This window comes from Mytilus edulis, chromosome 1 (genome assembly GCF_963676685.1).
Source record: "Mytilus edulis chromosome 1, xbMytEdul2.2, whole genome shotgun sequence".
Classification (NCBI taxonomy): Eukaryota; Metazoa; Mollusca; class Bivalvia; order Mytilida; family Mytilidae; genus Mytilus; species Mytilus edulis.
The window spans coordinates 42,748,638-42,775,364 of record NC_092344.1 but is presented as its reverse complement, the minus strand read 5'-3'; the positions used below and the strand labels follow the sequence as shown (position 1 = coordinate 42,775,364).

Sequence of the window (26,727 nt, the reverse complement as noted above, 5' to 3'; positions counted from 1 at the left end):
GGAAGCACTTTAACATGCAGTCTGTCGATACCCGTAACTTGGCATTGCACAAGGTCATGTTTTTCTCTGGCTGTTTATGACGTCTTTACACTAAATCCATTGGACGTTGGATGTGTACGGATTGATAGTTTAGTCTTAGATGCATGATTGTTTTATTAGTTGTTAGTGGCTTTGAACTAGCTGTCAGATAACTGGGAGTACTCTCAGATCTGTTCATCGTGTCTTGTTGTGTCGGGATGTATAAGTACCCAGCCACGTCCACTTGTATTTTTGTCCATCTGATGAGTTAAGGTGGCTCGGGACTATTCGACTGCGCATAATTTCACGCATGAATTACAAAAGTATTTGTCGTAATTTTTTTTCATATTTTGATTGATTAGAAATATTAAATCATTGTAGTTATGTGACAAATAGAATATTTTCGTTATTATCGGTATTTTTTAAAAGGTCAAAATGACATTTCACCCATTTTTACCATTTTCCCGCCAAAATTTGGGTTGTAAGGCAAAATATTTTTTTTTCCTTATCGGTGACCTATGTTTTTTATTGGCTCATTCTTTGAAGCTTTATTCCAGCTTTTCATATCACAGATTTGGAACAATTGTCATAGAACGTTTTTTTGATATTCCGAAAAAAATATGTCAACACCTCTATTTCCCCTATCATTTCATTGAAAAGTGGTCCCTTTTACATACCTGTTTAAAAGTAAAATTTTGAGCTTAAATGGTCCGTGACCCCCTATTTTTTTTCGACCAATTTGATTCATTTTCTTTAAAGAATAAAATAACCAAAAATACGGCACTTCTGATAGAAACTTCGAATACGCCCGAGCCACCTTAAGCCTTTTTCAACTGATTTTTATAGTTCGTTCTTATGTTGTACTGTTATACCACTGTCCCAGGTTAGGGGAGGGTTGGGATCCCACTAACATGTTTAACCCCGCCACATTATTTATGTATGTGCCTGTCCCAAGTCAGGAGCCTGTAATTCAGTGGTTGTCGTTTGTTTATGTGTTACATATTTGTTTTTCGTTCATTTTTTTACATAAATAAGGCAGTTAGTTTTCTCGTTTGAATTGTTTTACATTGTCTTATCGGGGCCTTTTATAGCTGACTATGCGGTATGGGCTTTGCTCATTGTTGAAGGTCGTACGGTGACCTATAGTTGTTAATGTCTGTGTCATTTTGTCTTTTGTGGATAGTTGTCTCATTGGCAATCATACCACATCTTCTTTTTTATAAGTCCTCATACCTATTGTTTGTGTCTCTACAAGCAGTCAATACAGTTTTTTTAAATAGCTTAAGTTCTCTTTATATCTTTATTCATTTGCGATTTTTTCTAGTATACTTTACCAATCAGCGAAAAATTAATACACAGCGAATTTTAACATGCCCATTTTGTCATAAAATCGTTAAAAAAAACTTAGCTGATGATCAGTTTGGGGCTCCTCTAAAATTGTCCAACAGTTTAAAAAACTATCACCTAGCGTGGCCAAGAAAATTTTTTTGAACCCCATCTTACATACAATTGTTGATCTGTGCCTGTCATTATTACACAAATTTGAAATATCTGTGACCTTAGTATTATCATTTAAGCATCAAACAAAATTATTCTTCAATAAAATACTTAACAATAAATAAAGATAAAATAACAAGTGAAACTGGGAGCTACTGCTCATTGATGATACCTCCGCCCAAATACTTGGACGGTTAACAGAAGTTGTCGAGTGATGAATCTGAAAACGCATCACACCGTATAGCTGACTTACATTAACCGAGATTCACTTTTTGTCAAGTATTGAGTTGCGAGTTATAAAAGTGGAGTTGCGAGTTACGAAAGTTGAGTTGCGAGTTACAAAGTCGAGTTGCGAGTTAAGAAAGTCGAGTTGCCAGTTACAAAAGTCGAGTTGCCAGTTACAAAAGTCGAGTTGCGAGTTAAGAAAGTCGAGTTACGAGTTACAAAAGTCGAGTTGCGAGTTAAGAAAGTTGAGTTGCGAGTTACAAAAGTCGAGTTGCGAGTAACAAAAGTCAGGTTGCGAGTTAAGAAAGTTGAGTTGCGAGTTAAGAAAGTTAAGTTATGAGTTACAAAAAGTCGAGTTACGAGTTACGAGTTACGAAAGTCAAGTCGCGAGTTAAGAAAGTCGAGTTGCGAGTTACAAAAGTCGAATTGCGTAAAAATGTGGAAACGAATCTATTTAAATTTTTTGGTGCAACTTTTTAACATTTTGGAATGATGATTGCTTATAGAATTATATACAGTATTGTTTATTTGTTATGTTGTTTGGACTTCATCTAAGTCTCTTGTAAAAGTTAAATGGATTGCTTACATAATCACTACATACAGTATTTTCTGAAGATGCAGATAGCCTTTTGAAATACAGCGGATGGCTTGCAGTTTAATTATTATTAAATTTCATAGCTAGCACCGTCATATTAAAAGTAAAGGAAGATAGCAAACAAACTATAGTACTGTAACGTGTAACCAGGCGTTTATATCTCAAACATCCGTTCCAGTAAATACTTGGATCCAAGTTGTCCACAAACAATACGGTAATGTTAAAAACTACAACTATCTAAATTATGCACATTGAACTAAAATATACACACTGACTCTTTGTCGAAATAAAGTAACAACGGACAATTATATATATACAAATATAATACAATAAACCAGCCTGTCCTCAAGATGGGACGATGTGTCACTTAGAGACAGTATAGCTGGTACAGCTTGTCCTCCGAATGGGACAGTCTGTCAATACAAGACAGAGCGGTCTGGTACAACTTGTCCTCCGAGTGGGACTACCTGTCACTACCAGACAGTGCGGGCTGGAACAACTTGTCCTCCGAATGGGACAACCTGTCACTACCAGACAGTGCGGGCTGGTACAGCCTGTCCACCGAGTGGGACAGTCCGCCTTGTCAATCCGTTCAACTTGTACGTTTACTTTGTACCCGGTACAAAGTGTCCTTTGAATATTAAGGCTCTTACTAGCGCTTAATATAACCAACGTACGCTCATCGACAGCCAACCGACAGCTCCGAGTGTTGTTTCTCACTCTCTTATATACCCGGGGTCGATACCACTATTTACTTGATAGGGGTGTTCTCTAAATGTTATCCTCACGGAGCATAGAGATTCCCTTACGATCACCCCTATAACTTTCGACCCGGCCACTAATTTTCCCGCCAAACGTCTAAATCTTCGTTACTCTTTCTCTAGTGTAAACCATGCATTTCTACACTAAGATTCTACTCAACTGTAACCTTAGCGACCAATAAACATTACAGTACATATATGTAAAAGACAGGGTCCCTTCTGCAGATTTTCGTTTCGAGTGGGCTTTTTGGGGCAGCTGAAGAACCCGGCAATATTCGTTAGGGACCGCAAAATTAATTCTCTGGCAGTGACATTCAAAATTAAGTACATTTGTACATTAAAATTATATATGTCTACATTGGGTAGGGATGATGGGGAAATGATGGGCATGCATAAAACCAGTTTAAACCTGCCACATTTTTGTGTCTGAACTAAACCAGGAACCTTTAGCCTTTGCTGCTCTTGTATGTTTTTTTTAATTTTGGTTTCTTTATATTTAGGAGCATAGAATGGCGTCCATATTCTTGATGAACATTGTGTATCGGGGCCTGCTCTGGGATCCATCTAGGTGTACGATTTCTCGATGTGTTGAAGACCCAATGAACTGAACTATGAAAATGAGGTCAAGGTCAGATGACACCTGCCAGTTGGACATGTCTGAGTTATGGGGTTTTATTCATTAAAAAAAGGGGGATTTTCCAGTTTTCAGACAATTATTCAAAAATGTTTTCACCAATTTGCAAGAAACTTTGGTCAGTTGTTTATATCTATTGACATGAGCTCCCTTTTGATTTTCATGGTTCAGTGACTACTTTAAAAGATTTTTTGTAATATTAATTTCTCTCTTATTATGAGTAATAGGATAACTATATTTGGTATGTGCATACCTTGCAAGGTCATCATGCCAGTCAGACAGTTTTGACTTGACCTCAACCTCATTTCATGGATCAGTGAACAAGGTTAAGTTTTGGTGGTCAAGTCCATATCTCAGATGCTATAAGCAATAGGTCCAGTATATTTGGTGTATGGAAGGATTGTAAGGTACATATGTCCAACTGGCAGGTGTAATCTGACCTTGACCTCATTTTCATGGTTCAGTGGTTATAGTTAAGTTTTTATGTTTTGGTCTCTTTTTCTTATACTATATGCAACAGGTCTACTATATTATGTGTATGGAAATGTTTTATGATGTACATGTCAAGCAATAGGTCAACTATATTTAGTGTATTGAATGATTGTAGTGAGTACATGTATTTCTCGTTTGGTTTATATGACCTTGACCTCATTTTCTTGGATAATGTTAAGTTTATGATATAGTTGTAGAAAAGCTTTATATTCAGGACTATCAACATAATATCAATGGTTGGTAAATTTACAGAAGGCAAGACATTTCAGCGTGTGCACCCTTGTTTTTGAAAAGTAATAAACTTTAACATTTGGTTCAATACACAACTGAAGATTAAATGCAAAATATCATTCAATAACAAAAACTAAACAGGCAGTTTTTCTCTATCTAATATAGTTTCCATGTAAACCATAAAAGAGGATATCCATATAAATTGTCATTAAAGGATAATTATAACTCTGATAAGGAGTGGAGTAACAATTTTATATCTTGTCCTGCTGATAATTTTTTGTTGCTGATAGTTTCTCTCCATCTGTTATTATATAATATAATTTATGGGAAATAAACTGACAATTTCAGCCATGTTGACTTATTTTTAGATCTTGTTCTCTAGATCAATTTTTCTATTGCCAGTTTCTCTCTATCTTCTACACTGAAATGCAGTCAACTTTAGCGTTTGATAGTTCATTGATAACATTCTGGCGTATCACATACAAAAAACTTGTAACGTCTCATTTCATTGGCCGAAAGATTCAAATACAACAACATTTGTAGTTTGCACGTGAATTGACACAGGTGACTGACTATGGAATGTACTATCTTACTACAAACGTAAAAACATGGATTTGACAATGTATAGTTTACAAATCTTTGGTCAAAAGAATTAAATAAATGTTTTGTGAATTTCAAATTGTTGTGTCGAAATATTATACTGCAGCAACATAATTATCGTGTACATAATGTACCGCATTATGAAACATATAAGGATAACATAAAATACATGTGCCGCTTTTATACATGATTAAGTAACCACTTTTAATTTCTTTCAATGTCGTAGTTACTTATAATAAGGATCTCATAATGCTGATCCATTACAATAATTACAAAAACATAAAAAAGTTATAATGGGTTGCATATTCATCTTTTAGTGTTTTCATGCTATAAAACGAAGATACAGAAAGTTACGCAGTAGCTAAGCGTTTGGTCATTAAGAATTTACGTATCATAAACGGAGCAAATTGTCCCAGAAATATAGAAACAAAAACAAAAATAATAATCGTATCATTTGTGCATGTGAATGAAGATGTAGTATGCAATGTATCATGATCACCACGAAATTCAAATGAATTAAGTGAAGGCATTTTGGTGTAAAAAGGATTGAAATGTTATGTTACATCGGCGAAGATTTTTTCTTTTGAATATATGTGTGGAACTAAAAAAAAAAAATCTTATCGTAGTTTATAAGGAACAATATAAATATACTGTTTTCGATTTAAATTGGCTAAAAACCTCTCCTTTAATTTAATACCGTAAGAAAGTGATATGCATAACATTGTTAAACTATCCGCCAAAGTAACGTGAAGTATGCATGCGTATTGAAAATGAAATACAAAATCATACATGTAAGATAAACTGATAAAAGAAATCTTAAGAAATGATTAATAAGTATGACTGAATGCATGTACTAGAAGGGGTCCACCTTTTTATCAATACATTTAATGAATAAACACGCTTTTAAAAACTGATTGTTTTCTCTGTAACTATTTAGATATTCACAAATATATAATCTATGTTAGAATTTCAACCGAGAATAGCAAAACAGTTATCTTATAAAATTCATTAAGTATATCGCTGGAATTTATAAAGTACATATCTTTCCACTGTGCCATAGTTTGCCATCTCTATTTTTCTCTAAACAAAGAATGGTTGGTTACATGTTCTGAATTTACATAGAATTTCAGGATTTTTTCTCAAAATTAAGTAAACTGAATTACAAAAAAAATCACACTATTCTTAGTCGAATACCTAAAACATGCGAAAGACATAAAAAGGCAGGATAAGCAACTTGGCAAAAAAGGACGAATAACGATTTATGTAAAAAAAAAACTAACTAAAAAGGCAGGACCAAATAGACTAAAAATAAAAAGACAGGACAGAGAATACAACTTAGAAAAAAGAACTAACTGTTTCATCAAAGTCCACCCTCCCGTCAAAATAAAATGGTAGATCTCTTAATCCAGAAACAACTGAGAGGAGAAAGTTGAATTAAATATTTCGATATGAAACCCTAAGATTTTAAAGTTTAAAATTTTAATAGTGCACAAAATTATAAATTCAACGAATTTTACATGCACATACATGTATCATTGAAAAGCTAGAATTGCTATGGGATAATCAAGAACACAATTATGTACGTGAATACTGATCAGTCCATTCAACTTATAGTATTCGTGTTCTATTTTCGCAGGTGTGAGGGCGAAGGTTTGAATTGGCCAATGAAAACGATCGTTCCTTTAGGAGTTAATCTAATAAAGTTTGTTTGACTGATTACGTCGCACTATCTTTCGCTAAGCTTGGCCGCCTATAAGTGTATAGTTTCTGCAAAATACAAAAAATTGGTACAGAATTTCATTCTAGAACTCAACTGATCATGATTTTGGTTATCCTGATATTTGAAGGTCCTATTTCACTAAATATTTCAGTGTATTCAGTTTCTCTATATCTTTAGTAGTTTCCACTAAAACATAACCAGGTGTTCTGCAGTGCGCAGCTTTATACAACCGCAGAAGTCGAACCATGAACAGTTGGGGCAAGTATGGACAAAAAGTTCAAGATTGATACAGCTCTGAATTTGAATTGTGATCAAATTTTTGACATTATATGGGTTTCTTACACAAAACAAATGTCAAGATCTTACAAATCTATTGCACAATATTGTCTTCTTCAAACTTTTCAAAAATTTAGAATTTGAGAAATTTGGAAAAAAAAAAATGAAAACTTTACCACCCCCCTTTTTTTGCAATTAGTCCAAAACCTGACATTTTGTTATACATAATTAACAGGTAGTGTAAGGGCGGTAAATCTGAACATATCCAACATTGTACGTTAAATGTTTTTGACTTACCTCGACCCTTACACTGCTTTTAAATTGTCTTAATTGTCCATTGTCCAGAAAAACCTAGTTTTTCTCCTTTTTTGCCCCTAACTCCAAAACATTTTGATCCATAACACCCCCCCCCCCCCCCCCCAAGTCGATACTAACTATCCCTTCATGGAATTGAAACTTGTGGTATAATTTCAGAGAGATTCATACACTTTAACACAAGTTATTCTTTGAAAACTACAAAAATGCTTATTTTGGGCCCCTTTTTTGGTCCCTTATTCCTAAACTGTTGGGACCATAACCCCCAAAATCAATACTAACTATCCCTCCGTGATATGGAAACTTGTGGTATAATTTCAGAGCGATTCATACACTTAAACACAAGTTATTGACAAGTATGCTTATTTTGGGCCCACTTTTTGGCCTCTTATGCCTAAACTATTTGGAACATAACCCCCAAAATCAATACTAACTATCCCTTCATGGTATGGAGATGTGTGGTAAAATTTCAGAGAGATTTATACACTTAAACACAAGTTATTGTTTGAAAACTACAAAAATGCTTATTTTGGCCCCCCTTTTTTGCCCCTAATTCCAAAACTATTGGGACCATAACCCCCAAAATCAATCCTAACCTTCCTTTTGTGGTTATAAACATTGTGTTAAAATTTTATTGATTTCTATTCACTAATACTAAAGTTATTATCCGGAAACCATGCGTCTGCAGATAACGACGATGCAGAACACAACAACATGATACCATTATACGATGCAATAATTTTTTTTGCATTCGTATACAAATGGGTAAAAATTTTCTTTCTTTTAACTTCTATAATGATTTAGGCCTCAGTAGATCTTCTCCTGCTGAAAATTTTATAATTTAGATTACTCTCTATCTATTGTAGTTTTCAGATAGCCAAAATTGCCAGAAAAAAATTGATACAAATTTTTTTTTCAATGAATATTGTTATTATAATTTATAGTGTTTTGTAAACAAAATGTATGTCAATTAATTTAATCAGCTGATTATTCCCTGGGTAGTCAGTGGATTGAAACAGGGTATGTCAAGAAAAGGTTGGAATCTTTATGGTTTATGTAACAATCAATATTTGATGAATAAAATTATTATGTTGTTAAAAAAAAAATTATATTCATACTTACAACATAAATGTGAAATTCTTTTTCAAATAAATAGAACACAAAGTAATGTTTTATTTATTTGAAAAAGAATTTTACATTTATTTTGTAAGTATAAATATTTAATAGAAATATGAAACAATAAATTAGTATTGAATTTGGGTTTTTGAAAATTTATTTGAAAATTAGAGCAAGCGATGAATCACTTTTTGCGTTCAACTTTTATTATGTTTTTATTATATTTGCCGCCAGTAATGTTTTATTTATTTGAAAAAGAATTTCACATTTATTTTGTAAGTATAAATATTTAATAGAAATATGAATCAATAAATAAGTATTGCATTTGGGTTTTTGAAAATTTATTTGAAAATTAAAGCAAGTGATGAATCACTTTTTGCGTTCAATTTTTATTATTTTTTTATTATATTTGCCGCAAGTAATGTTTTATTTATTTGAAAAAGAATTTCACATTTATTTTTTAAGTATAAATATTTAATAGAAATATGAAACAATAAATTAGTATTGAATTCGGGTTTTTGAAAATTTTACACAAACAATATGTAAAAAAAATTAGGGTTAATTAGTTCTGTGGGCAAAGTACACAAGCAATATATAAAAAAAAATAGGATTAATTATTATAATTCTGTGGGTGAAGCTCATAGTTTTTTTCTTGGGTTGCTTATACATACATTTGAAACATATAACATACTCAGGTTGAATACTAGCAGCTTTCAAAAATCAATTTCTGCATGAATTGAACACTACTGTAAATGATCTATTGGAGGTAGTACATGTACCATACATCAAAATAAAATAACAATGTCAAAATAAGCTGATAAAATTTAATTCAATGTAACAATGTACAAATAAACAGGTATTATTTAGTAAGCTGGTCTCTGATAGAAATGGAAATCAACTATTATAAGTCATGTGTATAACTATTCCCTTTTGGTACATTTTGTTGAAAACTTTTTATTCTATTAATATAATATTTTGTCTCTGTCAATATTATGCACAAGTTCAAGTACCACAGTTTTGCTGATATTTGTATTTGGCCTATATTTTGTCAATTATATAAAATTGAGAATGGAAATGGGGAATGATAATTCGAATGTGTCAAAGAGACAACAACCCGACCATAGAACAGACAACAGCAGAAGGTCACCAACAGGTCTTCAATGCAGCGAGAATATGTTTGCATCTAATAGAAATTAATAATTAAACTGTGGATTACTAAGCCCAAACCTTTTCTTTGGTCATTAATTCAAGCCTTGAATATATTTCCAAGGTTTCATCACTAACCTCTGAACTATTAATAACTCAAGACGGTTCAGGACCTGGTTGGGACTTCTTTGTTTAGAAGTAAAAAACTCACACATAAACATTGAAAACAAATTAAAGTATCCTGCAAGGAGAGATCGCATGATTACATGGAACCATGATTACATGGAACCATGATTACATGGAACATTAAAAGGAGGGGGGCTAAAAGAGATATGTTTGGATTAATCTATTACAGCGAAACCTGTTTAAACCGAACCTCTTCGGGGCGTAAGATTTTGTTCGGTTTTGGCTGATTTACGGTTTTATCAGGATCACAACGCATTATGCGGCATACAATTTGATATGACGGTGTGTTAGAAAATGTTTGGTTTATACAGGTTTTCTGAACTTTTCGTTTTAAGCAGGATTCTGTTTGGCCAGGTTTTACTGTAAATATTTTATGACGCAGGTGTCAAAGCAATAAAAAAGCCTTTCCCCACGTCATGATTATATGGTCTACTAATCTTTTATAACTTGATCTTAATGTTTTCTTACTCATCAAATGGAGTACACCTGCTCCAATTATTAATGCTGAATGTTATATCACGAACCTATATGTTGTGTTTGGTTTATCAGATGGGTTCCAGAACTGAATCCCATATGGGATGAAAAACAACACAGATCACACTAACTACCCAATATGATCAATAGCATAGAATTATAATGGAAAATTTGTGTTTTGATATTTGTATAATTTTAATTACATTAATTGGAGATGTATCAATTATTTACCAACATCTTTGATGAAACACATTTTATTTTTAATATTCACAGCATTTTTGGCTACACTTCAATATTACATTAATTATTTAAATGTAAAAATCCCCAAAATGCTTTAATTTACATTTATGAAATAGTTTTTTGATATTTGTATAATTTTAATTAACTTAATTGGAGATGTATCAATTATTTACCAACTTCTTTGTTGAGTATATATAGCTTGTGTCATTTTGCTAAAAATCTAAAGAACAGGAACTTCTAATCAAAATGTTGTTCACACTATATGCTAGAAGTCCATTTTGGATGAACATGGTGGCAGGTCCAACAAGTGCATACCTATCTATCGTGATGAACATTATTGTTTTTGTGGCTTTATTTGATAAGAAGATAAAAACACCTTCAACAGTTATCATGCAGGGACTTGCTCTGGCAGACGGCTTCACAGCATTATGCACTTATGGATTAGAGCCTTTGTTTGCAACAAAGTATGAACAGGTCGGCATACCTGGAACAGCAGACTTAAAAGATATATATGGGCCATCGATGTCAATAGTGGAAACCAAAGAGCTTGTTTATCTTCAGTTTCCCTACTGCCTGTTACATTACTACCTGACCAATCTCGCAGATACATTCCATCTCATATCTATATTGCTAACCATGTTCCTTGGAGTACAGAAACTTCTTGCAGTGGCATGTCCAATATGGAGCAGGACAAAGATGACTGTAATAGGATCAATGATAGTGTGTGGCATGTGCTTTATATTTTCCTTTGTTTTAAACATTCCTAGGATACTGGTTGTCAGTCTAAGTGAGGGGCCCGAAGGCACCTGTTTGATGTTGAAACCCAAGGAAACGATTCAAAAGTATGTACTAACATATTATCCTATCCTCTTCACGATCATTTTAACCATTGCAGTAATGGCTATGCTAGCATCTACATGTTACATTATAGTAATACTATGCCGTAGAAAATATATTCGTGGACATGCTACTGCTTCAAAATCTGAAAAGAAATCGTGCACACTGATTGTATGTGTGATGATTGTTTTTCTGCTGTCAGAAATTCCACGACTTTACTTAAAATGCTTCCTTGTTCCACACTTTCAGATCAGATGTGGATAAGGATAATATGGCTTTGTACAGAGTTGGTAAAGAAGTAGAGATAAAATCCTTCTCGTGCCTGACAGGCATCGCTTATAAACTTGTTGAGAAAGCAAAGATACAACAGAATATGAGTATCGAAAGTGACGAATCATGTGTTACTGGATTGATGGATTTACCACAATACTGGAGAGAGTTAACACATGAATTCATGTCTATTACAGAGAAGTGTACTCTTTTGGATCCCCTGAGAGACAAAATCAAGCCAAGCTATTACAGAGAGGTATTGTCATATGTATATGGGAAGATCCTGAATTCAGATAAAGCTCTTCATAATAACAAACAACTGTTTTTAAGACAATCCATCATTTTATATTGCAATGGATTTAATAAATCCATGTTACAAGATCTGTTAGATTACTTTCTTAAAGATTTGGACTGTTATGAAGATGTAGAATTGGTTGAACGTTTAGCCATCATGGTACTAGGGTCTACACCCTACAGTGAACCAATGAATTATATACTGAATATCATATGGGGACAAAGTGACTTCAGTTTGAAAAATCTGAAAATCCTTATCGAAATTTTAAAACTTTCTATGATAATTGGCTGCGCCTCAAACTTTTTTATCTATATAGTAATGAGCCAAAATCTTAGAGAAATTTTTAAAACAAAGTTTAAGTTCTGGCAATGACATAGATGAAGAATATATTGGAAGAAAACTGAGAAGAATAGAAATTGTAGAAGTCTTATGATTGGATAAGATCTCAACTGAATAATTTGATTTATAAAATTGAACATTTCAACATGTCTGACAGTATCTTAGTCATGTGGTCTTCCCTATAGGATGGAACATTACACGTTGACACCACCTCATGAAAATTAAGGTGGTACCCAACACTTTCACTAAAATTAAATTGGCTCGTTTAATTTTCATAAAATTTTGACAAAGTATTTACTTTGACCCTTTAACAAAAATATAAAAATTTCAAAAATTTTGAATCAACCATTTTATCAGAAAAATTACACTGGTTATAGCAGTTTGACAAACACCAATTTTGATCACTGAGAAGCTTAATATTCCCTTTACAACACAACATAATTAAAACCTTTAGCTGACTTTACAGAGTTATCTCCCTGTAGTGTTAGGTACCACCTTAACTATAGACGTGTACACTGGATGTTAATTATTTATTATTAAATATACAGAAGATAATTCTCAAATAATTATATACTGAGACATTCTTTTAATTTCCACATTATAAGAAATACTGGAGTTATTTTACATGAAATCAATAAATTGTTGCAAATAAATATATTTGTTTAAAATGTTTACTCTGTGAGATTCTCATGTTAATATAAGATCACAAGGTGTTTAATTTTAATAGTACATTTTATGAACTCATTTACAATTCTATAAAACTAAAAAAATGCAGTTACTTCTCCAAGGCAAAAACAAAATATAGTTCTGTTTCCTGCCTTCGTATTTAAATCTGTATGCCTACCCTTACACATTTTGTGAACAGCAATAGTAAGTACTATTAAAATCCAGAATAATTCTTTATTGTCTTTATAAAATCTTTTTCAAAATAAAATTATTTTAACTACCATCCTATCCTACTTCTTCTCTGCTGAGTGTCTGTTATTATTAAACAAATTTGAAATATCTGTGCCCTAAGTATTATCAAATTCTTTCAAGCATCAAACAAAATGACTTTTCAATGAATTACATGATAATTAATAGAATTAAAATAATAAATTAAATTAAAATCCTTAATCTAGAATCCTCAAATGGAAAATACATTGTGATAATCTTTTACCAGTAATCAGTGCAAAAAAGTTAATACATGTAATCAACTGAAATATTTTTCTATAAGTATCTGTCACAGGAATAACTATACTGAAAAGAAGTCATTACAACCAAAGATGCAACCAATTCAAGCATAAGAAGTAAATGCGATATGAGGGGGTCTCCTTGGGTGGGGGTTCTGATTCTGGATCCCGCTTACTGTTTCGTCAGATTTCCATATTCCTCTTACACTATGTACGTAAGCAATTCTATTTTTTTTTGGAATTTCCCGTGTTCCGCTAGACTTCATTTCCCATTTTCACTTTCATGTGTCATGCTTACGAAAACGGCTATCCCGTGACATACTTAGACTCCAATGAGACCCACATATGACATGAAGTTCACACCATGTTATTTTGTAAACAGATCAATTTCCATTATCTAATACACAAAAATTGAATAGAAGTTAGAACAGCTGGAAATAAGTTGGCTGTTACTGAAAATACATATTCTTTGATAAATACCAATTATTTTTCAAAAGTAATAAACTTAAACATATGGTTCAAAACACTGATGAATGAAAGCATATAAATCTGGTTTACCTATAAAAAAAAATATTCAATCGAAGTGGCAGATTTCAATTTCATCAAAATTGATTCCCCATTATACATCTAGATTTTTTTCGAGTCATGAAAATAGTTATCATTGAAGATATATAACAAGCTGTCATTAAAGCTACTGAAAATTGTAAATGTATTCACATTGCGTCTTTACAAAACTACTTGAAATTTGTATTTTAAAAGACAATGTTAATAAATCAAAGCTTCAGATACAATTTTATATAAGCCAGTTACTCTAAGGAACATTCAGTTACAGTTTAGAAATACAAGGCCCAGTATGTTCAGAGGAGAAGATTTTTTAAATTTTAACAAATATAATGAACAAATTGGTTAAACTGAGCTTAAGAGATCAATTGACCATTTTGGTCATTCAACTTTATTATAGATCTTACTATCTGGACATTTTTGCTGTTTACAGTTTATCTTTATCTTGATAAATATCAAAGATGATAACCACAAACTGCACATCTTTTTAAAAAATAAAAAGTGGCAGCAACCCAACAATGGGTTGTTCGGTTTGTCTAAAAATTTCCTTAAAATTACCAATTCAGGGGCAGCAACCTATCAACGGGTTGTCTGATTCATCTCAAAATTTCAGGGCAGATAGATCTTGACCTGATTAACAATTTTACCCCATGTCAGATTTGCTCTAAATGCTTTGGTTTTTGAGTTATAAGCCAAAAACTGCATTTTACCCCTATGTTCTATTTTTAGCCATGGCGGCCATCTTGGTTGGTTGGCCGGGTCACCGGACACAATTTTTAAACTACATACTCTAATAATGATTGTGGCCAAGTTTGGTAAAAATTGGCCCAGTAGTTGCAGAGGAGAAGATTTTTGTAAAAGCTAACGACGGACGACGACGACGACGACGACGAAGCATACGACGGACGACAGACGACGGACGCCGGACGACGGACGCCAAGTGATGAGAAAAGCTCACTTGGCCCTTCGGGCCAGGTGAGCTAAAAAGGACTTTTTCTTAAACACTCAATGGTGATGAAAACAATTGAAAACAGAAATCAAGTGATGACAATAAAAATTAAATACTTTTAAGGATGTAGTTAGGTGAGGTTTAAGAATTTGTGTTAGATGTTTGAACTCCTTGTTTTTTTCCTTCAATACAGTGTAAAATATTTTGCCCCATAACACAAATTTTTCTTTTCATATAAGACTTCAATAGCCAATAAAAGCTCATTTACCCAAAATTAAGCAGATTATAGATTCCTTTTCTTTTGATTTGAGAATCAATATTACCAATGCAAATATAAGGTGAAAGTCAGCATGTTCCCCCCAATATTGTACAACTTACCAGGTTCTTCTTTAGATTTTAATAAATTTTCAACTCTGCTTAACCCCTCTTCCCAGCATCCTTTGCAAGCCAGTAGTTCCTGTTTGATCTGTTGTAATAAGCTGTCACCTGATTGGTCAAATTCATTTGATGAATCTTCTGCTCTTTCTAACTGATGTTCCATTATGGTCGATAAAGATCTTATCCTGAAAAAGCAACATAAAAAAAATAATTGCTTTTGAGTATTTTTGTTGTTGGGTTGCCTTTTGTTGATATACCACCTCTTTCTTTGAATTCCCTTGTTAATGACTTTTGTCAACAAAAAATCAACCCTCACTGTTATATGCTTTTTAAATAAATACCTGTGAATTCAAAAATTAATGCTTTTAAAAATGGCACGGAATAGATGTTGAAACAAGTATGATACATTTTTGAACCATTAGCTACCAACATTATGTATACAGTAATCTCTGATATTGTTGAATAAAAAATATTCTCAGAATAAGTAATCCAAGAATTCTAAGTTACTATTTTAATTATATGGATTTTTTTAATGGGAATGAAGAAAAAATTCCAAAAACTTTTTTCTAGGTATTTCAGTTTGCTTAGATGCAATAATTCTAAAGTGTGTTAAAATGATTCCATTTGCCATGGTAAAACTATAGGGCATATGGACAAAGTGAATGCAATATTTAGCAGGGAGAGGGGCAGGGTAAACTATCAGACAAACCTGAGTAAAGCTGCCTGCAGATGAAGATCCAGACTGTGTACTGCTATGTATACATCACTGGTGGCAGACGTTTGTGATGCTGGAGCTCTAACAGACTGGGTTTCCTGGCTGATTGCACAACAAGAATGAATGTTGTATGATCTTTGTAATTGATCAGTATTGTTTTGTAGTGTACTAGTCACATTACTGATTATATTACTTATTTCAGGTCTTGTGTTTAAAAGGGAAGTGTCTGAAATAAAAAAAAAATAGAATTCAAATTCATGTTTACCGAAAAGTTAAGATTCAGGTAAAGTCAAAATACAAAAATTGTTTTTCAATTATTTTTTTATAAATTCTACTGTTGGTTTCCTTTTTTAAATTGTTTCACATCTTGTGCCTTTAATAGCTTATTACACAGCATGATTTGCTCATTGTTGAAGTGCCTTGCAGTTGTTTACATCCTTGTATTTTGATCTTACATGTAGATGGATAGTTGTATCATTGGTAACAAGATGGCATCTTCTTATTTCTATATATATATCTTTCAAAAAGGAAGTAGAGCAAGACAGGTGAAAAAATATATCACACATTATAAAGTAACCTGGTAGAAGCATGACATCAAATTCCAAAGACATTTTTACATTTAAAAATATTTTAGATGTATTTGATAAATGTAAACATATTTTAGGTTCTACTCAATCTAAGATCATTTGTTGGAAAAGCAGCTGAGTGTTTGCCAAAAAAGAAATCTTTCAATAACTCTTCAAAAGTAAAAGATGAATGGTTTTGTCGTTTTAACCTATTGCAATGTCTTAATGTTATAGTTGTTCCCATATTGAATATGTATATGCAATGTGTAGTATTGTCAAATATAGGTACCACCAACACTTTGGAAAACAAATGTTTTACTTTTTTATCTCATTTTGTTAACCGGATTTTTGTGACAAAAATGTCGGTTATTGATTTGGGGATGTACGGCGGGCGGGCGGTCGGTCGGTCGGTCGGGCGGGCGGGCGGCCGGGCAGGCGGGCGGGCGGCAATCAAATGTTGTCCGTGCATTAACTCATGAACTGTTCAACTAAATCTTTTAAAATTTTAATATGTTGTTACTGACAACTAAATCAAAATAACAAGACATCACGGAATGACGGAACGAAAACGTTTGTCAACAATCGCCGATTTCTACCACAATTCCAAAGTTTAACACAATAGAAATAAAAGAAATATTAAGTTTATAGAGGTGAAACATATATCAATGAAAAGATATTTTAATTACGTTTTTAACAGTCTTAGGGTTGTCTGATAAATTATTTATGGATTTCGAGAAAAAATCAAAAAAAGTGGATTACACATGAAAAATTGCAGTATTTCCATCGATAACGTTGCAGTGATGGGGTTGCTACTAAATGAAGGTCAAGTTCAATAATGGCAATTTTGACTTTTACCGTTCAGGAGTTATGGTTCTTGAAAGATTGAAAAATGGAGTTTCCAGTCGTGTCCGTGCATTTACGCATGAACTGTTCTATCTAAGCTTCCCAAATTTTAATATGTTGTTACTGATGACAAAATGGAGGTCAAGTTCAATAATGACGATTTTGACTTTTACCGTTCAGGAGTTATGGTTCTTGAAAGATTGAAAAATGGTGTTTCCAGTCATGTCCGTGCATTTTCTCATGAACCATTCAACCAAAGCTTTTGAATTCTTATATGTTGTTACTGATGGCAAATTAGAGGTCAAGTTCAATAATGACGATTTTGACTTTTACCGTTCAGGAGTTATGGTTCTTGAAAGATTGTGAAATGGCGTTTCAATTCACGTTGTTGCATTTACTCATGAACCATTCAATCTAAGCTTTTCAAATTTTAAGATGTTGATACTGATGACAAAATGGAGGTCAAATTTGATATTGATGATTTTCACTTTCACCATTCATCAGTAATGGTTCTTGTGATATTGCCAGGACACAAATAAATATTAATAAATCTGGTTTGCTGTCGTTGTGACAGCCTCTTGTTTTGCATTCTCTAGTAATTGCCAAATTAAAAAATTTTGTGAGTCTTCAAGAAAATATGTGTCCTCTTTATGTCACCAAATATTATCACAATGCACTTAATGAGGCATTAAAGCATCATGATACCAAGGTGCAACATTTGTTAACATGATGCTAGGTAAATATATTTTATATAAAATGTCCTACAATAGAAGTGCTTTATTTTAAAGGTTACAATCCTATTTCTAATCCAAATTCCAAGGGTACTACCTGTGTTTTTAAAAATACTGGGAATAATACTGTATAAGCAGAAAAGCTAAGTCCATGTTTTGGAGATAAGTACCAACATATCTCTTATTTAAAAATGATAAAACAAGAGCACAACTACATGCCCTGTAGAAGTATCTGTACATGATTGGTTGAATTCTATCAAGCCTTTTTCTAGGTGTTACAGATAAACAAACGGGTACAAGCAGAAATTGTGAGGTCTGTGTGTTGGTATGCAAAACCCCCATAGTAACTCTGATACTGTGGATTCAATATTATTTGTGGATACCAATTTTCGTGGGTTTTGTGGATACCAATTTTCGTGGGTTTCGTGGATACAGTTGAACCAGGAATATAAATAATCAACGAATGACAAATTTTTTTTATATTAAGGTCCTATGCAGACTTCAGCAAAACCACGAAATCAAATATCCACAAAATTGCAAGATTTCCTCAGTCCACGAAAAATGGTAACCACGAAAAATAAATGAATCCACAGTAAAATTTTCTTGTAGAATAATCTTTGCAAGTTTGGTTGAATTCTATGCAGGTATTTCTAATGAGATTCAGATGGACATAAAGTGTGACATGGACAATGCAGACAATACCAGATGACACAAGTGATTCTTTTTTCGCTTGTTTAGACACTGTCAAACAACACAATAACTATCTTACCACTCTCAATAAAGGTCAGTGTTAGTCTTCTCAGAAATTCAGATTGTTGCAAATGGAACAAATGCTTTAATCCCTGTAAAACATAAAACAGATGATTTAAATAAAACAAAACAAAAAAAATGTCATTTATAAGAAATTATTTTATCATAGATAAATTATTCCTCATGCAAATTTTTACCATGTTGTTTAAGACCCCATCTTACTTGACAACTAAAACAATATTCCAGTATAAGCATGATTAAAACGATACATTTTGTCTGTAACTTCAAGTTTATAAAATAAGATAGTCGTTTGAAACTTAGGTATCTCCTTCAGTACGATTAAATGTTTGAATATTGCATAATGCTAACCATAAGTAAGGTGAACAGAAACAGTTGTTTAAATTCACTGAGAGGACCATTAAGGAGTTCTATATAAAACCCTTTTCTCCTTTATCATGTCTTTTTACACTTTTTGACTCTGTTGATGCCTAAGGAATTTCTGACATAAATTTCTTTGATGAAATGCCACATAAAATCAGTTAAAGTGTGCAAGCGTTAAAAACCTTGATTGACGCCAAAGAAAATCAATCAGGTAACATAGAGTTAATATTACCTTAAGTGATGCCACAGAGAAACCATCAGTTAAAGTATATAATTGTTTTGTAGACTCGTCTGTATCACCAGTGATCTGTAAACACTGACCAAACTCTTCTATAGGTATATGACATAAGTAGTTCATTACATTATCTATGCTGGCATCTAAAGGGCAGCTGTATGAACAAAAACATAGTCATCACAAAATCAGGCACAAAATTAGTCTATTCAGGTATTTTGCACAATCATAAAATTTAATGTCCAGAGTATTTTTTATATTCTTCTCTTTTAAGCTGTTTGAAGCTTATCTAGACTGTTGGTAAGTGTATTACTATAGTATCATTAATATATTTGGATATCCAATATTGATGGGTAACCCTTGATGGAAAGAAATCATAAATTGAAAGATTCAACAAAATACAAATTTTAAGTCAATTTGATCATGTTGATAACAACAACATAATTACACAAAGAAATAAGTTATCCTCAAAATTGTAAATGGTTCTTGACAAATGATTTCAACAAAAATAAAAAAATCTGCAGGATTGTTTTTTTTCTGTTGCATTCATGTGTACATTTGGAGATATTCATTACTGATTATCTAAACTCCTTTGACACTTACCTAGTGACAAGATTTGTTGCTGCTGACTTGAGAACCAAGAAACAATTTCTGGCAGAGTGAAACAATTCTGATCTTAGCTGTGAGCACTGTCTTTGAGTATGATGTAAAGAATTTTGTTCTAATCTAGATAAAGGACTCTTTTGACTCACTCTATAAATATTAAAAATAAAATAAAGATGGGATGGTGGATGGCAGTAGTGGAAACTGAGGTCATGATTATTCTAGAAAACAAATATGAGGAATCTGAATGGGTTGTTGGTTTTGGGTTGTGTAAGTGTCAGATTGGAACTATCTGTCAAATGTATGTCTCATTCAGATTTATTTTCTTTTTCTGAGTACATATCATTCATTTAAACCAGTTAATTATAAAAGATCCCATGGCCATGATAATTTGTTAGTTTTTAAGACAATTTCATCATGAGCTGTAAATAGCAATTGAGGTTGCATAAATTCGTATAAGGACTAAATATCTAAAGTAACAATAGATAGATTTAAAAGTTAGCCAACATAAATTTATGCTAGCTTTACTGTTGCTTGATAAGGAATAAGTTTAGTTAGATATTACTGATACAAAATGTTTTCGCTTACAAAGTAAATCCCCTGGAAACCAGTTCTGACTCCTGAATCAATCTGAGTGATTTCTGAGTGTATTTCACCATAGTTTCACCCGTCTGAATACAATTCACTACTACATCATACATATGTTCAAGCTTCCATCTTTGATATATCAATAAAAAATATTTCACTATATTAGCAATGATATACAGTAAAGAACAAATGGCTGAAAAATCTGTTAATGTCTTGTACTTCCATGGAAGATCAGGGTAGACAACTCTACTAAACAGATAGGCCAGCAGACATGGCAAAGCAATCATTGTTAACCTGTAAAATATATAAAAAAAAAATGCATTTATTTATCTTTTAAGGAAGTAAATTTAGGTTAAGGGACAAAGCTTTAAAAAAAAAATCAGTAGTATGTTTCATTAAACCCTTTTCATAAATACATTTCAAAGTAACATAGAATGTTATAATTCTGTTTCACATGAAAACTGACTATTACTATCGTATTTCTGATTTGAATAGTTATCTCCCTTAACCATGTTAACCAAAGTTTATCCTTTAAAACACACGAGAGAATTTGAATCTTTATCAAATGTGATGACAGGGCAATAGAACTGTTTGAACGAGGTTTACTCTTTAAAACACATGGGAGAATTTGACTCTTTATCATCTGTGACCACAAGGCAATAAACTTTTGGAATGGATAAAGTTCACAACTTTCAAAAGGATAATTACAAAGATGTTTCCACCATAGCGGGTTATCCTGTAAAACCCTGCAATAAAACTGCAAAGTCATATCTCAAAATTCACAATATCTCTACATACTTACATCTTTGATTTGATAAAAAGATCCATGTTTGGTTGTTTCTTTTCTTCATATTTTTCTTTAAAATTTTCTAAAAACTGTTGGTCATCTTGTTCAAATGCTTTTGACTTTACAGCCAACAAAAGTAATTTTTCTTTGTATAAATTCTCCTGAAATGTAATGATAACAATTTTTAACTTCTTTCTTTTCCTTAAATAGTTTTGTTATTTTTATACTTCAGTCATAAAACATATGAAAGATTAAGACTTCAAATTATTGGTGAAATAAACAAATAAATTTAGAAACTTCAGCCAGGTATGATACCAAAGTCATTAACTTGTCGCCAGGTAAAATTTCATACAATTTATTTTTCTAACTTCTACCAATTTAAATCAAGATCGATATTGTTAAGAATTGGAAATTTTTACATATAGGAATATGTTGGCGCCAGAAACATTGCCAGCAGCCATATTATGTCGCAAGAAAAATTAAAAAATCGCAAATTGCGACATTGGCAATGCACAACGCAGTCCCTGGGTATCTAGTAAAGGGGCATTAGCTATCAAAATTTATGTTCGACAATTTGACTCAAATTCTCATATTTGATTTATAACATACTAAAACATATATACAAATGCAGATTAGTCTGAAATAAACAGTCAACAATATATTTAATCCATAATATATATATCAAAATTTCATGTGTATTTTAGACTACACCCCCTCTAATTAACGATTAAGATGACCTCTGGAGACTCCAGACGGTCATATTATCCGTTATAAACATGGCCCCAGGTTGAATTTGAAAACAGCTGTTGGAAGTCAGAGCAATCTCAGATTAGACTTATACATGCATAACCAATCACTAGCTAATGGGTTAAATTGAAGGTCACAGGAATATCAATTCAAATGAATTTGAATTATTCACTTTCAAGTGGATATCAAGTGAATTATTCATCAGATATTTTTCTTTAGTAAGACTTTTCTTATTTTGACCAAATTGAACAAAATTGGCTGCTAAAAGGGAATTATTACTTTGTTATTTCACTTTCATAAATGATTGAACTGAACAAAATCAAATATCTTTTTTCCATATCATACTATTCTAAAAATGTTGCAAGATTGAATATCATTTTTAAGTATATATTGACCTGCATGTAAATCAAACATGACAAAGAGGTCACCATGATAATGATATTCATTGACATATAAAAGTCATTTCCTCAAGAAATAAGGAAAATAATAGCATCAAAGAAACTAAAGCATGACATTTTGGTCAAATTCACTGAAATTTAGGTCAATTAACGGAAATCAATTAGGTTATCAACAATCACTACATACATGTTCATGTATAAGTAGTAAAGAATACCATCATATGTTTCTGGGAAATAAGTTTTATAGATTTGAACATATATGTCCCAGACACATTTGAGCTAAACTGCAAAGTAAACTTAGTAGTTCATCTCTATTTTTTGTAAAGAAATATTTTTGTTTACAATAATAAATTCTCAAATGTTTAACTAATATGTGAACAGCAATAAAAACATTGATATGGTACGATCTTAAGTACATGTTACAAATAATGATAAAAAACTTACCAAGTTAGTTTTCTCTTCTTTTAAGATATTTATTCCCAAAACACTAATGATAAAACAATACACGTAAGAGAACCAGCATTGCAACTAAAATATAAAATATATCAAAATAAGACAAAGAGGTCTGCACTTGGTCTTCCTTCATTTTCTTAAAATTTTAAAATCCTTCTGAGCATACCTTTTATCATTGATGTACACATGTACATATACATAGGCTGTTGTCTGCTCTATGGTCGGGTTGTTGTCGCTTTGACACATTCCCGTTTCCTTTCTCAATTTTATATAGGTAATAATTAATCTACAAGTAATATGCCATCGAAATATTGACAAAAACTGGAATTTTTCATCTAAACTGGACTTGGATGGAGAGTTGTCTCATTGGCACTCATACCACATCTTCCTATATCTATTAAAACTTCTTCTTTGTGTTTCCGGTGGTCACTAACATGAAAACATATGAAGAATAACTTAATTTCAATCTATTTCAGTCTACATGTATATAACTGCTAAATAATTTTTGTAATTAAATTACGTCTGTCAAACCCTGTAATAAGTGATGATACTGGATTTTTTTAAAAGAAAGGAGCTATTATTTCCTAAAACAAAAATAAATAAACTGTTGACACAGAGAATATGTCTCGCTTATCAACATAAAAGTCAGAAAAAGACAATCAGGTGGACAGCAACATTGCTTATTTATTCAGTCAACTTAGCTATTAATGACACTAGAGTTCTCTACACCCCATGAATCAGCCGCTGACCACTTCGAATTAATAATACCCTAAGCCATATTAGCAAAACTAATGAAGGTCATCAATGAATTACAAGTTATATGATTTAAACTACAATGATTTTACATGTACTTACTTGTGTGCTAAAATGAATCTTAGAAGTATTTTCTTTTTTTACAGTATCTGGTTTGTTGGATTGAATAACAGTCTCATCCTTAATATCAATCCCAGCTTCTTCCAGATGTTTCATCAATGGAGAATTCTACATAAAAAAAAATGTACTTACTTTAAAATTTGTAGTGTCATCATGATACCAATGCTCTAACCTAAAACCTTATACAAAAATTGGTCAAACAACCAAACACAAAAACTTTATTTTTAAGGTGGTACCCAACACTTTAACTAAAATTAATTTGGCTCGTTTAATTTTCTTAAAATTTTGACAAAGTATTTACTTTGACCCTTTTACAAAAATATAAAAATTTCAAAAATTTTGAACCAACCGTTTTATCAGAAAAATTACACTGGTTTTATAGCAGTTTGACATACACTTATTTTGATCATTGAGAAGCTTAATTTTCCCTTAACAACACAACGTAATTAAAACGTTTAGCTGATTTTACAGAGTTATCTCCCTGTAGTGTTAGGTACCACCTTAAGGGAGCTACTATTTGACTTTTATGGGGCAAAGATGATAAATTTTGTCCTGCACTTTTTTTAGTTGACATCTTTGTCCTGACTTTTTTATTTTTCACTCCATTCAGTCCTTCCTTATTTCTAATGGTTTATCCTGACTTTTTTTTACATATATAGTCATCCTGCCTGTTTTATTTGCCAAGTTGCTCATTCTGATTTTTTTCAAATTTCATCCTAGCCAGATCCCTCCACCTTTCTCCACCTTCATAAAAGTCATGATTACTAAAAAAAAATCTTACATTTCAATTTCTCTTTGCAAAAAAAAAGCCTATTTATATCTATCTGTCAAAATTTGTTTTATGTTTGGCCTCATACATGAGGAGGGGTTGGACGGGTCCCGATCCCGAAATCCAGGATTAAAAACATGAAATCCCAAGGTCCTGAAGTTTAAAGAAAGTTAAATCCCAACGTCCCGAAATTCAAAAAAGAATTCCTGTATCCGGAAATGATCAATCCTGAAATCCTTAGCTTAAAAACACCCAATACTGACGTCCCGAAAAAGGCCCCCCCCCTTTATACATTGTATATGAACTTATAAAATAAGACACATTTTTTTAGATAACCTCTCACTTTTAACTTGTTTCTTTACATAATCATCTTTGCATTATGATTAATACTTTACTCATTGGTAAAAATTTCGATCAAAATGGACATTTTTGTCAAAATTTTTACCAATGAAAATACAAATTGAGGACAGATTTATATGGACCCAAGGCTGTCAGTTGGCTCCAAAAGCAACATAGCGATCATGGCAATGCATCAATTTTGGACAGGCAAATATCCACTTTTTTTTATATTATTTATAGCAAATTATTTGATTTTGTGTTTGGACCACTGATTTCTAAACAAACCACCGTAAATTAAAAATACCGCAAAATAAACATCCTCGTCTGATTCTTCGTCCATTTCAGCGATCGTACCTACAACAACTATTGCAATGTGAAAAAAAAAAAGAAAAACTACGGTTTGCAATCCTTGGACAAAAAGGTAACGGGGAACGACACCACTACTTCAATTTAACTTCGATTTACTAATAAAATCCTCCTTCGAAGGGACACTTTAGCTAGCGGTGTGAATATGCAGTTCTAGTAGATTGAAATAGGGAGGATCAAGGATGAATTAAGTTAAAAACTCAATATACAAAATTTGTTAAAATAATCTTCTTCTCCTTCTTCTATTGCAAGGAAATCCTTCCAGTTATGGAATACCACAAATGACAATTATTTTTTCATGTGAAATAGTTGTATCTTGTATTGCGTACATGCTAGTTGTGAATGGTTTGTCTGAAATTTACTTATTTTTTCGTGTTACATATTGAATTGAGGGTCGTATCGGATACTATACACAATGGGTGGATAATGTTGGTTGTATTTTGAAAATTTTTGATGACTGTAACATGCAGATGTCAGATCGGCAATGTAAACTGATATTGCCCTAACTTCCGTCATTCTTCGATAAATTTTTATTGCTGTCAATAACTGCGATCGAGTAATCTCTGATGTGTAGTTCGTTCTTATGTTGTACTGCTACACCACTGTCCAAGGCCGGTAAGGATGAGAATTGGGATTTCGCTAACTTGTTTTAACCCACCCCATACCTTGTCCTTTTGAATGTTTTATATATATTAGCTATCATTACAAAGTTATATCATAGAGCAATAAAATTGAGAATGGAAATAAGAAATGTGTCAAAGACTAAGATGACATTAATCCGAGAAAAAAAAGCAGAAAACATCCCTAAGCCACCAATGGGTCTTCAACACAGCAATATAATCCTGAACACAGTAGCTGGCTTATGATGGCCCCAAAACAATAATGTATACAAGTTAAAAGCTTAGAATTTTACAAAAAAAAGTGTAACGTGAGAGTACCCAAATTGCAACAATTTTGACAGTTTTTTCACCCACGTTTATTTATTAATCAGACAAAAGTTCCAATTCTATGTTGTTGATTTTTTTGTGAATTTATCATTGTCCACTTTATGGTTCCACCAATTTAATTTTGAATTTATACTGAATCATAAAAAAAAATGGTTTGATTAGACCTCCAAACAACTCATGATTCTGAAATAAGGAATACCCAAATTGCATCAATGCTTAAATTCGCAGCCTTAAAATAGTTATCAAAGGTACCAGGATTATAATTCGAATTACGGATAATTTGTGTAATTTCTTTATATATTTATATATCTA

At 32.2% G+C, this 26,727-nt stretch overlaps 1 protein-coding gene across 1 annotated transcript in view; it reads right to left on the bottom strand.

Annotated features, from left to right (window-relative positions):
* Positions 1 to 25,568, bottom strand: part of LOC139482853 (vezatin-like) — a 33,407-nt gene extending 7,839 nt beyond the window's left edge. The window contains exons 1-10 of the mRNA XM_071266896.1: positions 25,407 to 25,568; positions 23,977 to 24,102; positions 23,113 to 23,196; positions 21,539 to 21,684; positions 20,737 to 21,030; positions 20,149 to 20,298; positions 19,546 to 19,702; positions 18,952 to 19,024; positions 16,037 to 16,268; positions 15,328 to 15,512 (exon numbers count right to left, since the gene is read on the bottom strand). Of these exons, the coding sequence (XP_071122997.1) occupies positions 15,328 to 15,512; positions 16,037 to 16,268; positions 18,952 to 19,024; positions 19,546 to 19,702; positions 20,149 to 20,298; positions 20,737 to 21,030; positions 21,539 to 21,684; positions 23,113 to 23,196; positions 23,977 to 24,102; positions 25,407 to 25,442 (1,483 nt within the window). The 5' untranslated portion in view covers positions 25,443 to 25,568. The remainder of the gene's footprint in view (positions 1 to 15,327; positions 15,513 to 16,036; positions 16,269 to 18,951; positions 19,025 to 19,545; positions 19,703 to 20,148; positions 20,299 to 20,736; positions 21,031 to 21,538; positions 21,685 to 23,112; positions 23,197 to 23,976; positions 24,103 to 25,406) is intronic.
* Between the last annotated feature and the right edge of the window lie 1,159 nt (positions 25,569 to 26,727).